This window comes from Neofelis nebulosa, chromosome 4 (assembly GCF_028018385.1).
Source record: "Neofelis nebulosa isolate mNeoNeb1 chromosome 4, mNeoNeb1.pri, whole genome shotgun sequence".
NCBI classification, from domain to species: Eukaryota; Metazoa; Chordata; class Mammalia; order Carnivora; family Felidae; genus Neofelis; species Neofelis nebulosa.
The window spans coordinates 7,301,576-7,315,585 of record NC_080785.1 but is presented as its reverse complement, the minus strand read 5'-3'; the positions used below and the strand labels follow the sequence as shown (position 1 = coordinate 7,315,585).

At 53.3% G+C, this 14,010-nt stretch overlaps 1 protein-coding gene across 3 annotated transcripts in view; it reads right to left on the bottom strand.

Annotated features, from left to right (window-relative positions):
• Nucleotides 1-12,830, bottom strand: part of ZNF777 (zinc finger protein 777) — a 29,147-nt gene extending 16,317 nt beyond the window's left edge. Inside the window, exons 1-4 of one of the 3 annotated variants that reach the window (XM_058723917.1) lie at nucleotides 12,650-12,830; nucleotides 7,016-7,867; nucleotides 5,616-5,742; nucleotides 3,449-3,562 (exon numbers count right to left, since the gene is read on the bottom strand). In XM_058723917.1, the coding sequence (XP_058579900.1) occupies nucleotides 3,449-3,562; nucleotides 5,616-5,742; nucleotides 7,016-7,852 (1,078 nt within the window). In that variant the 5' untranslated portion in view covers nucleotides 7,853-7,867; nucleotides 12,650-12,830. Of the gene's footprint in view, nucleotides 1-3,448; nucleotides 3,563-5,615; nucleotides 5,743-7,015; nucleotides 7,868-9,687; nucleotides 9,802-11,879; nucleotides 12,458-12,649 lie in introns of those variants that run through there. The other 2 variants (XM_058723916.1, XM_058723918.1) reach the window with 2 other exon arrangements.
• Between the last annotated feature and the right edge of the window lie 1,180 nt (nucleotides 12,831-14,010).

The following is a 14,010-nucleotide window of genomic DNA, read 5'->3' as shown; positions in this document are numbered from 1 at the left end:
TCTTGGAAGCCTTTTAAGGAATATTAACGCCTAGGCCCCACCCAGACTGATATATTCCAAATTGCCAAATTTACTCTAAAATCCAGGGCTCCCAAGGGCATGGCCTCTGCTCTTTCTCCTCTCCCTCTCCAGACTGGGCCTATGCTACCAATGCCCAGATGTCTGTCTCTAGCTCACATTTCTGTTTTTAACCCTTTATTCGGCTGCTTTCTCAACACCAACACTCTCTCCTGGAACCCCTGCAGGGATCTCAAACCTGACATGTTCTTGTCGTATGTCTAGGTCTGCACCTCCTATTGTCCTCCATCTAGTGTCCTACGGCAGTCACAGGCCGGGGGGGGGGGGGGCGGGGCGGGGGGACAATCTCCCTCGGTCAACACCCGCCAACTGCAGGTTGTCTCGAAGTCTCTACTGCCAAAACAGATCTCGGAAATACCCACTTCTCTCCTGGGCTACGCCACGGTCGCCTGCTTGGACTACAAAAAGTCTCCGCCTGGTCTCCTAGCTTCCAGACTTCCTTCCAGTAAGTTCTCCCTGGGGCAAGTGGAACTCCTACTTGCTCTTTAAGTTCCCACTAGACATTCCACTTGCCAAAGAGACCTTTTCTGCTCTCCTATCTCAGCAGAGTCGATTGGGCTTGGATGCTTGCCTCCACAGCTCTCCCACCGTTCCTTACTGTAATTTTATATGCGGGGGGTAGAGGGGGGCTGGTTATTACTATAAGCCTCTTGACATATGCAAATTGATGAACTAAGTAATAAACATACAAATGAAACATATGGTATACAAACTTCACTTATGATTTTAGTGGCTAAGAGACTATTGTCATGCAACAAAACATTTGTACGTCTTAATCCATCGTTTGGATTCTCTTCCGTGCTATAGACTCTCAGAAAGGGAAGGAAATTATTAGGTCAAGTATATGAACACTTGAAATATTTAAAACATATTTACAGACTAAAAAAATATCAAATTGCTTTTTAAAAAGCCTGAGACCTTGGATTTCAGCCATGCCTTCTGGTCTGTTTTACTCTCTGCTCATCTGTTAGGTGAAAACGGCACCTGGCTTCGCCGGGCCTCTATTGCCCCCTCATAGGGCCGCGAATGGGAGCCCGGGCTCTGAGTATTTGGAGAGCAGAGTCGATATCTGAATCATTTTTGGATCTCCTTGCCCTCAGGGATCCAAACCATAAATAACAGTTTACTGAATAAATTTTACTTAGCCAGTTCATAAAATTGTCATGTTCAATGCATTTGGAACTGTGAAAGTTCTCAACGTTCTAGGCTTTTCCTCACCGGTATCACACCAGAGCTGGTTTTGCAGCCACCCTTCTCAGGGAGAAGACACAAGAACAGGCAGGTTACCACTAGCACGTCTGGGGCTCAGATAACCGCAGATTCACAGAACAATCCCACTGCCCAGAGGCCAGGGCCTCTGGTCTCGCACAGGGGTGCGAGTTCACAGCCAGCCCTGTGTGACGTTGGTTCCCACGTCCTCCCCTGTCCTCCCTCCAGTCCAGGCTCTGAGACGCCAGAGATGGTCAGTGGAACAAATGGCACATTCCAGCCACACAAGGCAGCCTCTGTGAGGCGGCCGCTTCCCACGGAAGCTCGGGCCACAGATGTGCATGTGCCAGAACAAACCCAGCCTGAGGCAGAGTGGGTTGAGGTGATTTGCTTTCAATTCTGGCCCTCCCCTGTGGGAGGCCCATCTGTGATGAGGGTGTGAACACATCGACGGGATTCAGGGATCGATGCTGTCATCCCAGCGCTTCTAAGAAGATGCTAGAGAAGCAGTGCGTGGACCACAAAATCCTCCTGGGACATCAGACCGGACCTTAGGGTATTTACCATAAACCGCTCTCCCGTCTTCTCATTCTCAGCCTCCGAGGCCTTCTTTCTCATTTCTTCTGCTTCAGATATGTTTCTTCTTCTCACCTGACCTTCGTTTTTGGCTGTGGCCACGCGAGCCTTTTGGATACGCTTATTTTCTTCCAAACCAGAGGACCCTCTGCCAGATACTATACTTTGTCCCCAAGCCCCCGTTCTCGCCTACTTTTAAATCATCTTTTTTGTCTGCCAGAATGAATTCAGAGGAGCCTCTACTCTCAGTGTGAGTCTCTAGGAAGTAAGACCACTGGCTTTCTCTGAAGGATGCCAGCACCCATTTTCCACAGGCTTCTGTCTCTTCTGTCAGTTGCCGTTGCTTTCGGTCCACGGGGTTGACGTTGCTCGGTGTCTCTGGGCCTCCTGCCAGAAGCCGGCTGACAGGTCCCGGAATCGGCGACATTGCTTCATAACAAGACCTGGCTGTAGGCTCCAATGAGTTCTCCCGCGAGACTGTCATCCTTTTTCAAAAGATATGATCACCAATGATGTCTGGCTGCGAAGGACAAGCATCAGCTTCGCTGCAGACCCTCAAGGTAGATGATACAAGCCCAAAGGCGATTCCAGAGCAGGAACTCCAAAAACAGACTGTGCACCACGAAAGCACGCGCAGGGCAAGCATGTGGGCCACGGATAGGGCGGCTGGGGAGGGACAAGACCCCACGCAGAATGAGAACAGCTGGTGTTTACTGGGCCACTGGTGCACGCCAGTCACCCCCTCAGGCCCTAGGTATTATTCCCAGTCCTATTTTGTAGATGGCGAAAACAAGTTTCCAAAAAGGCTGAGTAACTAACATCAAACCACGAGTGAGCAGAGAAGCTGGGATTCTAGGGCAGGCACCTGACACTGGAGTCTGTGCTTGAGAATATGGCCAGTCCTGCTTGGCACCTTTCTGCTGCCTCCATCAAACCGTCCCATCTAAGAAATTTTTTTTAATCTTTATTTACTTTTGAGAGAGAGAGAGAGCAGAAGAGAGACAGGGAGACACCGAATCCGAAGCAGGCTCCAGGCTCTGAGCTGTCAGCACGGAGCCCGACGCGGGGCTCAAACTCACAAACCGCGAGATTGTAACCTGAGCCGAAGCTGGACACTCAACCGATCAAGCCACCTGGGTGCCCCTCAAACTGTCCCACCTAGACATTGTCCTGCATGTTGCACAACATTCCCAGTCAAGTCTGCCTGTCCCTATCCTTCCACTGACTGGCTGTAGGACCCAGGGTGTGGCCCTTCTCTGGGGGGCTCCAGAATGCATGATCACTAGCATCCCGCCAAGTGACCACTTTTCTTTCGGTTCTGGTTTTGTTTCCTGCAAGAGTGAGACAAGGGCGGAACACTCCCTAAGACGATGAACCCAGTGGCATTTTTATTTGTTGGCCACTTGGGCCACTGGGGATTGAGGAGGCCTCCAGCAGGCCCCAGTACCTGCAGGCCTCCTTCCCGCACACAACTTGCTGAAACATCCCTCCGGGGTCTACCGTGGATTGCAACGCTCCATGCTGGGCCCCCTGAGTGCTGAAAGATCTAGAAGGCAGAGCTCCAGGCCACCCAGTAGCCACTCACCAGCACTGGGATCCGCGGGCGTCTCGCCTTCCTCGGAGTCCTCTTGTTCCTGCATGGTCGGCCTCTCCCCACGCTCCATCTGCGACATGAGGTCTGGTTTGGAAATTGCATAGTCTGGGCAGAAGGAAGGAAAGAAGGCATCCTGTGTGGTGAGGTGTCACCTGGGTGACCGGGACCCTAGGAGCAGCCACCCTACCAGGGGCCGTGTCGGAAGAGAAACGGGCCAAGTTCCCAGCCCTTCTCCTTAGGGGCCCTGGTGTGTGTGGGCCTGCACGCGTGTGCGTGCATATGTGCATGTGGGCCTGCATGCGTGTGCGTTAACCAGGGTCTCCCACGAGGGAGCCGCAGCAGGCACCGCCTTCCACCGGTGGAAACTGGCCCTCTGTCATCTGTGGCTCCCGTTGCCGCCAATGCCTGGTCAGGTTTTCATGACAAAGACCCAAGAGATTTGAAATCTCCTAGAGTGAAAAACTAATCCTGATGAAACCTAGAAGCCATCAAACTAGATAGTAATAGTGTGCCTCACATTAAAAAAAGTTTAAAGCTCTTTGGAGACAGAGTTATGAGATAAACCTGGAGGAAATACATGTGCACGTATTTGTCATAGGTGAGGCTTCTATACTAAATAGTTAACGTCCATCATTATATATAAAGAGCCTCTACAATAAGTGAAAAATAAAAAAGGAAATTTAAGTACGTAATTCACAGAGGAAATGCAAGTGGCCAGCACACGCAGGAAAAGATACACCAGTTCACCAGTCATCAAAGACAGACATACTTAAATAATGAAGTGTTATTTTACCTGACAGAAAAGACAAGTATTTAAAATAGAAGGACATCGGTTCGGGCCAGGGCACGGTGAGACGACATTGTCACACTCTGTGGTGTAAACACAGAGTTTACACCTGGAGGCAGGTGGCCATGGTATTGTAAACCTGCACTCTCCTTACTCGGCAAACCTCCTCCTTGGAATGTGTCCCATGGAAATACTCACGGAAGCACACATAAATACACAGAGATGTTGATCACGTTTGGTGGCAGCGAGAAGACGCAATCGGCCTGCCGCTCACCGACAGCAGAAAGGTCAAATGCCCAGAGGTTCACCTGGAATGCTGCCCCGTCTTTCTGAGCTGACATGGAAAGCTGGCTACGGCCTACTGGTCGGTAAAATAGGTGAACAATCCCATTCGTGCACACCACAGACCGCATATGCACGAGTACCTGCCTCGTGTGTGTATGTGTGTGTGTGTGTGTGTGTGTGTGTGTGTGTGTGTGTATTAATACCTGCCAAAGGGTCTGTGGTGGTTTCCTCTGAGGAGAAGTACTGGGGGGAGGGCAGGGATTGCTCCTTACTATATAAATCTAGATTGCTGAATTTTCACAATTATGTATATACTTTCAAAAGAAAAGAAAAAAATGAAAAAGAAAAAAGTCCTATCGGGGAGGTATGTGTGCAGAAAATTAACGGTTCTGACAAGAATCAAAGTTTCTATGCAACAGCATATATAATGTTTTTCTAACTTTTTGTGTGTGTCCAAAGAGTTTCCCATCACAGAGAAAAGGATACCTATAAAACTAAAGTATATTTTCCCAGGTTTGCCTCCTTAAATACTCTTATTAAAATGAAAACAGCAAGAATCCACAAACTTTGGGGTATTAGAGTTCTCAGTGAAATTGTGACTTTTTGGTAGGGATCTAGCATGAGTATTAAACTCCTGGGTCACAGCCTTCTCTATGCACAGTGGAGACCAGAACCCGGGGGACATATGCCCTCCATCAGGGACAATGTTCAGTCAGCTGGATGGTCCAACGGGAGCACTAACACCTGTCCTGTCTCCCTCACGGGAGAGTCGGGGGATTAAGTAATGTGCTTCTCAGTGAAGCACCTCGCACTCTTTTTAATAATAGTTTGCTGGACAAATTCATTACACACACACACACACACACACACACACACACACACACACAGACACACACACACACACACACACACCATGGGGAAACTCATATAAAGGTGAGACCCTGATGTCTGTCTTCCCCCTCCTTGCCCCAGTGCCCCTTGTTTTTGACTATGGGGAGCACTGGAGCACAGAACTCCCAACCCCAGGAGTTTCCAAACCCCAGGCCGGTGTTGAGGAAGCCCCCCATAAGCGAACCTTCTCCTTACCCATAGAAACCAGAGACTCATAGTTGCCCCTCATCACGTTCTTGTAGAGCTCCTTCTGCCACTCCGACAGGTTCCCCCACTCCTGCTCTGAGAAATGGACGGCGACATCATCGAAGGTGACAGGGACCTGAAACCACACAAGCTCAGCTTGGACCGACCGGAAGGCAGTCACAGGCCCTCAGCTGCCAAATCACAAGGCGGTGAAAGGCTCCACCTTTCCCCCCTCCACCTCCCCTCCCACTGCCCTGGCTCAAACACCTCTTCTTAGGACTGGAGTGGGCTAGGCCCAAAGGCACAGCTGTAGGTATTCACCACGGATCTTTCTAGAAACCTGGCCTGACTTTAGCCACTGTCCTGGCCCCACAGAGTTAAGGGCCTCATTTTATCTGGTCCGTTTTCTGTCTAGGATAATCCTTGCGGCTCTAAAAGCATGGTCTGCAGACCAGCACCATGGTACCAGGGAACCTGCTAGAAATGCAGCCCCTCAGGCCCACTGTAGGCCCACTAAATCGGATTCTGAGTTTAGTAAGGTCCCCAGGGGATTCAAGTACACAAGAACATCTGAGAAGCGCGGGTCTACAGAATGTTGTCCAAGTCTCTTCCCTACGTAAGGCTGTGAACAGGGACAACACACAAAAGAACAGGAAGAAAACCAGTCCACGTTCAAGTTCTATCAGGATCTTCTGGGACATAATATTAAAACCCAACCACTCCCTAGCCTTTTAGGATACCTCTTGAAATCATTTTTTTACTGGCATCGACATAATTTATAAGCCAACTGATAAAAACGTCGGGCCGGACAGAGCCCTGGAACATTTCACCAAGTTCTCCGTCCACCTCAACAGTGAACCACGGGTTCACACCTGTTGTGAATTGAACACCCTTCCAAATCGACGGTCCCTGGTCACTAGGATGTCGTCAGACATTCTCTTCTATTCATGTAGGGTTTTATTAACGGGACAAATCATCTGAATTTGGGCCATCTTGGGTTTAGTGCAGCAATGTGGGCAACTAGGTATCATTGTATTTTTTTCCTTTTTTTTTTAAATTTTTTTAATGTTTATTTATTTTTTGAGAGAGAGAGAGAGAGAGAGAGAGAGAGACAGAGACAGAGACAGAGTGTGAGCCAAGAAGGGGCAGAGAGAGAGAAGGAGACACAGAATCTGAAGCAGGCTCCAGGCTCTAGCTGTCAGCACAGAGCCTGATGCGGGGCTCGAACCCACAAACCGTGAGGTCATGCCTTGAGCTGAAGTCTGGCGCTTAACCAACTGAGCCACCCAGACGCCCCCAGTATTTGTTTCCTTCTTAAACATCTCTTTTCCCTTCTTTTATATGAAATTCCTAGAACATGTCCCAGTTCAGATCGCTCCTTGGGAAGCCCCAGTTGGGATAGCTCTTACCTTGGGAACTTCTCCGTTGCTGCCTGGTGGCAGCCGCAGGATCCAGAAATTTCGGTTTTTCAGCAGGTTCTCCATGTTCTCCAGCCGCCTCTGCAGCAGCCCGTACTCCTGCAGCAGGGTCCCCAGCACGACCCACTTGCTCTCCAGATGGTTTGCAAACTCCACGGCCGTCTTCTCGCAGTCCGCCAGCTTCTTCTCTGCCGTCCCCGTCCGCCCCTCCAGGGTCAGGAGCCGCATGGCCTGGGCCTCCAGTTTCCTCTCCACGGCCTGGACGGCAGCCCACACGGCCAAGCGGGTGATCTCCGCTGTCGGGAGCGGTGTGTCCTTCTGGGCTGCCGAAGAGATCTGGAAGGGGGTGTCTTTTTGGGAAACTGGGCTCTGAAGCAGGGGGTCCATGTCGGTCTCGGGAACTGTGGGGGACAGGGTCAGGGGGTCTTTCTCAGGAACTTCAGGCGAGTGGAGGAGGCCTTCTTGGTGGGGGGTGGAGTGGGACAGAAGTGATATTTCTTGTTCAGCAGCAGCTGGGGGCGGATACTGGGTCTCTTCTTGAGAAGCCAGGCGACCCTGGAGACGAGTCTCTTGCTCAGAAGCGGCAGGATACAGGAGTGAGGGTCCCTTCTGGAGAACGTGTGGCATTCGGCCAGAGGTCTCTAGCTTGGGAGTTTGGGGCAGGGAGGCTTGTCGGGGAATGGGGGGAGACGAAGAAGGAATTTCTTTGGGGGGAAGAACACGCGATTGGAACAGAGTTTCTCGGGGGGGTCCAGCAGGGGCCTGACGTGGGGTCTCTTCTTGCAGAACACTGGGGAAGGACAGAGGTGAGGAGCGTTGGGTCTCCATGTCCAGCTGCTGGACCTGTGGTCAAGGAAAGAAAGGGCACGATTGAAGGCCACAGTCTCCAGCTGGCAAAATAAACGCCAAAGTTTGGCACCCATATAAAAAAGGGTTTCTGGTTTATTGGCAATCAAGATCTGTTCCACGGACACGACTCTCTTCTTGAGAACCTCGCGCTGATTCAGAGATCAGTTACAAAAGCACAACTAACAACCAAGAAAGGGCGGCCATGCCACCTTCTGCTTTGATGGAGGCGTCTCTTTCTTCACAACAGATGCCTCACAGGATCACCCATGACCAGCAGCGTATGAGACGGACGCTGGCCTTGGCTTTCGGTTACTCGACCTGTTCGCAGTGTCCTCACACGTGAAACAAAGACCACCTCGCTGAGTTTGAGCACTGAACATTAAATGAAATAAAACTTGGTAAAATGACAGAGCAGAGTTTTATCAGTGCCGGGCACTGGTACTACCCCAAGACTCCCAGCAAGGTGGGAGGAGACAGCGGTGGGGCCAGTGCTGTTCGAGGACTTACCTGGAAGATGAACGTGCCATCTGGCCCCAATGCTTCTTACGTGAATGATCAGGTAGTCCCAGCCCTCTTAATTCTTTCCCTCACTTACTCTAGTAGTGAGGACACACAATTACCTGGTTTCCCAGGCTCTTTGAAGAAAGCTTACTGACTTAGCAATAGCATTTTTCAAAGGATTTATATGGTATAGGTTTGACTTTGAGACATGCTATATGGACCCAGCCCCTCCTGGAGAGGCTGAGTGGGCTTCTGGGCAGTCCAGGCTATAAGCAAAGAGAGAAGAGAGACCCTCAGCCAGGCCAGGGATATGGCAATTCAGCCACTTGTACGGGAGGCAAAGTCCCTGGGACAGATGGTCCACTGAGGCAGGTGCACTCCTGGTGGTCTGGGTTCCTCCCTGTGGTTTGTGAGATGGGAACTGAGGAGCGAAGGCCTGGACAGACTGGAAACAGAGCCGAAGTCAGCCAGTTCTGTGACTCGCCTCAAGGCTGGTGGGGACTAGAACCAAAAGAAAGATCGATTCCTTTGAGACTTTCTTTATTCACTCTCTTCCTGTTACCCACCTTGCTACATTCACATTGAGAGAATTCTTGTGTCACCGGGGAGGTGAAGCCAAGGTCTTCTGAATGACTAGCTCTGTATTTACTTATCCAGACAATCAATAGCTTTATTGGAGCTGAACAGAATTCCTTCTATAACATGTTTGTCCATTTCCTCATAATCTTCCTTCAGAGAATCTGCTGAATGGCCTGTCACTGTGCCACACACAAGCGATCTTTAATACAACTGAAATGCCCCTTCTCTTTGTTTGAAAAGGAGTATATCCCTGGTGTCCAGTCTGACATGTAGTACGTGCTCAATAAATGTCTGCTGGACGTTTATTGGGTATACGTGATTGGGTCACAACAAAAACAAAAATGACGCTCCTTCGGTCACCTGTCAGAGCCTAAACCTATTTACGTTTCCTCCCGCTCTCTTTCCTTTATTTGCTCATTCATTCACTCACGAGAGCCTTAACTGAGACAGCACCACACTCTCAAGCCAAGAACTGAAAACGTAAGGCCTGTTCAGGCAGAATGTTTTCCGAGGTAAGTACGATCCGAGAGCTCTGCAGCTAGCCAGATGTGAGAGCCTATTAGTCAGATAACAGCTAACAATTACTCAGCACTTGCTGTGTGCCATGAATGGTGTTAAGTATGTTAAAGGGTTATCTCATTTAATCCCCAGGAAACCCTATGAAATAGGGACTCTGAGAACCATTCCCCACACTTAGCATATGAAGACGCTGAGGCGTGGAGAGGCCAACTCACTCGGCCAAGGTCACACAGCGGGCTGGCCGCAGAACCTGGGCCTCTGGGCAGCTGGTCGGTAAGTGTTCTGAATCCTCTCCACCTCTAACATCCAGAGGCATGGAGACTTCCCAAAGACCTGGGGGTAGGTTCTATGTTAGGGAAGGCCCTGCCCATAAAGACAGGGCCGCTGAAAGCCAGGGGTCAGGAACGCCTTTGAAACCCTAATGAAAGTTATAGATTCTCCACAGCCCCCCCCCCCCCCCGCAAAAAAAACACACACCGGCCCCCACACACAAAAGTCCGCAAATGCTTTCAAGGGCTTTGCAGACCCCTAGACCTGAAGACTCATCAACAAGTAAGCCACCTCTCAGCTCCTCACCGGTGAAGGCAGACAGAGGCCAGGCCTGTGGGACGGGAGCCTCAGACACAGGGCAAGTGACTAGCATAATGCAACACAATAAGCCCATCAGGGCCCTGTGCTGGGAGGGGGATTAGGGTATTTGTCTACAACTACTAGGAAGAAGGGAAAATCCCCAGGGGCCAAGTTAGTATCCCTGAGTGATACAGGGGTTTAACTAAAACCATGACAAAAAGCCCCATCCAGTACAGTACAGAGAGCCAGCAGGCTAAGATATCTTTCCCAACCAGTCTCATCAGAGCTCAAGGAAACTACCATTTCTTTGCTCTCTATTATTAGCCTGGCTCTTCCCATTTCCAGATTTGGAGGACTGCTGAGGGATGAGGGGGCCACAGGAGCACACCCCCTCCTCTACCCCCAAATTAAAGCCCCTTGCTATAATGTCGTCAGTACCAATAAACCTGTGGCTTGATTTTACCCTAAGCATAAAGAAATGGCCAAGAAGAGGGATGGAGCTGTAAATATAATATCTAAGATGAACAAGCTTGCATTCTCAAACCATGGGGGGTGGGGGGGGGCAGAGAGGATTCTGGACCTTTATCACAGGTTTAACCGACTCTCCCTGCCTCCTGTATCCCAAGTGGATGGGGGTCTCCAGGCTTCATTTATCTTAGCAGAATAATACAGAACCATTCCTATCAATTTATAAAGAAAAGAAAAGAAAAGAAAAGAAAAGAAAAGAAAAGAAAAGAAAAGAAAAGAAAAGAAAAGAAAAGAAAAGAAAAGAGAAAAAGAAAGCCGTGCCAGTTTCTTGTATGACCCGGTGTGGTTCACTCAGAATTATATACCATTCAAGGGCCCTGGAGACCTCAACCCAGAGGTGGGCATTTTGAAATCTCCACCGTATTTTGTTTTTCCAAGAGATGATGATGAGTTGTATTGAACCGGGAGGCTCTTTAGGAAGCGTTTATCCCGACCCCTTCCTGTACACACGAGTAAACTGAGGCTCAGAGGCACTGACCCTCATGCAGCAATCCTGCTCCCAGGCACAGCCACCGCATCTCAAAGAGCAGGTCTGCGGGGAGCTTTTAGGACCGATTTTTGAGAATGGCCCATTAAAGAGGAACATCAGCCACCAAACCCCTAGGAGCTCGCTCCCCCGACCCCATCCGTCTGGACACCCAGAATTTGGCAGGGGGCCCTCCGGAGGCAGGGGCTGGAGGCCCAGGTGCCGGAGCCCGAGGGTCACCTGCTCCCCACCACGCAACCGCTCGGCCGGGCGCTGCCCGGCCTCTCACCCTGCCGTCACCTCCCCCCCGACGGGCCGCGTCCACCGCGAGCCGGGCCAGGCCCCTAATCCAGGGCAGGCCGCCGCCAGAGCCGCCCCCCTCCCCGTCCAGGCCCGCCGCCCGGGAGGCTGGCATTTCTGGGGACGCGGGCAGCGGGCCACGGATGACTCGCTACGTGACCTTGGGGCAGGCCGGCCAGGTCGCCGCCAGGTGTCTGTGCCTCAGTGTCTCCGCTCTGCGAAATGGGGAGAGCCGCGTCAGCGCCGCGCTCCGGCCGCGGGAGGCTCGGCGGGGGCGAGCTCTGCGGAAAACGTGCGGCGGCAACCCCGACGGACGCAGCGCCGGCTCCGCAGGGAGCGAGGCGCGCCGCCCGGGGCGCCCACCTCCGGGCCCGCGAGCGGGCCAGGCCCCGGCGTCCCCGCAGCCTCGCCCGGACGGCGGCCGGCTCCTCGGCCCCGCTGCCATCCCGCAGCCCTCCCCCCCCCCTCTCCCGTTAAGGGGCGCGCGAGCCCTCCGGCCCCCCCACCCCCCGCCCCCCACGTCGCGGCGTTTGTGTCCCTTACCGAGACCCCAGGCCGGGCCGCCGAGCCGGGGACGCGCAGGCCGTCCCCCGGGCCCCGAGTCCGCGCGTCCGTGCGCGCGCGGGCCGCCCTCACCGGAGCCGGGGCCGCCTCGGCCATGGCCCTGCGCTGTCCGGCCCGGGCCGGAGTCGCCGCCGCCGCCGCCGCCGCCGCCGCGCGGCCCCACGCAGGCCGCCCCCCCTCCCGGCCTCTCCGCAGGCGGCGCCCGCCCGGCCCTGCCTTCCCCGCCCGGGCTCGCGCGGCCGTCGGGCCCGGCCTGCTCAGGGCGGGCGGGGACGGAGCGGCCGAGCCGGGCGGCGGCGTCGGAGCGGGGCGCGCGGCGGTGCGGGCGGCCGGGCGGGCTGCGCCCCGGCCGCGAGCTGGGCCCCGGCCCTCAGCACCGGCCCCCGGCCCGCGCGCGGCCCCTCTGCGGCCGCGGCTGCGACCCCGGCTCCGGCCCCGGCCCCGGCTGCGAGCTGCGCTGCCGTCCCGGCGCCTCTTCAGCAGGGGAGCTGCACAGCAGCTGCCATGTTGATACAAACTGCATCCTGGGAGGCATGTCCCTCTCAGGCCGTTTAAAGAGAAACACTCCGAGGCTCGTCGGAGGCTGCAGGAACCCAGACAGCTCCATCTACAGCCGGTAGGAGCGAACAGTGTCGAGCGAGCAGCCAGGCGGCGACGGACACGCCCTGAGCCCCGGGCCAGCCCGTCGTGGAGCCCGGGCCGAACCGCTCGGCCTCCCCCCCGGGGTCCCCCCCTCCCTGGCCTCTCACCTGGGGTCCTCGCCTCCCCGGGCAGCCTGGGGCGAGACCCGGAGGCGGGAGAGCCGAGCACAAACAGCCGCGCGCAGCCAAGGCGACGTGCTGGGGTCTGGAGGCGGCTTGATTGGCTCCGACAGCCTTCCTCCCGCCGGATCCCCCTGCTCCTCTCAAACCCAGAACCCGGGTCGTTCCCTTTCAAAACCTGCGCTCACAAAGGGATCTAAGAAACCCGGCACGGCAAAGAAAGCCCGAGTTCATGTGACCGGCTCTGTGCAGCCCGGGTTCCAGGGAAGCGGGCTGCGTGGTTCCAAGGGTAACAAGGGGGCTGGGTGCTTTTGTGAAATGCCCGAGTGTTGTTTTCGACATGAAAGGACACAATTCCGAGAATCATAGAGTGCTGGGGCTGGAAGGGGCCGGACCCGTCGTTTGGGAGGAAACTGAGGCCGAGCGGGAAGGGACTTGTTTACCCTAAGTTGCTGTGCCAGCCCCTTGTCGGAATGCTCTTTCTTAACCTTCAGGGCTCCCCCAAAAGAAATGGTAGAGCTGCGAGTTGGCGGCTCCCTTTGCTGGACAGGTTCACTTATACGCATATTTATGGAATACCTACCAGGTGGCAAGAACTGGGGGTGGTGGTGGGGGGGGGGGAGAAAGCAAGAAAGTATAGGCCTCCTGGTTACAAGTGACGAAAACCCAACTGGAACTTAAGCGGGGAAGAAAAGTAGAATATCTTTGTTCACCTAATGGGATCCCTGGGAGGCCAGGGGTGGAGCTGCCTTGGAAGGCGACAGGATCAGGACTCAGTGCGCTGTCCACTCCTATGTCTCTATAAAAATGGAAAGTTATGGATGTGGACGAGGCCAGTGCCTCTGTCGGAATCTATTTCCTTCCCTTCCCAGAGGTTGGACCTCCCACCTATATGTCTTGATGCATTTCTTACCATGCATCAGCAAACAGCGCATACCCCTGCTTTTTGGTATTTTAAATGTGTATGTGAATGTAATTCAGTCCATATCAGGTTGCAACTTGCTTTTTTTTTTTTTTTTTTTTAGTTCATCATTGTTTTTGAGATATAGTCGTGTTGAAATGAGAATATCTGGTCCATTCCTTTTAACCACTATATAGTATTTCATTGAATAAATACACTCCAGTGTACTTTCCCTCCCCCCGCCAGCAATGAAAACAAACTTGCTGCTGGGAACATCTGCTCTCACCTCTTGCTGTGTCCGTCGGAGTTTCTCTTGGAGAGACCCTGGGACACTGAAGAGTGGGTGACAGGAGCCCTTCCTCTTCCCTAAGTTCACCACATTGCTCCCAGTGAGATGGTGCCCAGCGACACTGCCACCAGCAGTGCACGGGGTCCTGTTTTCAGAGCC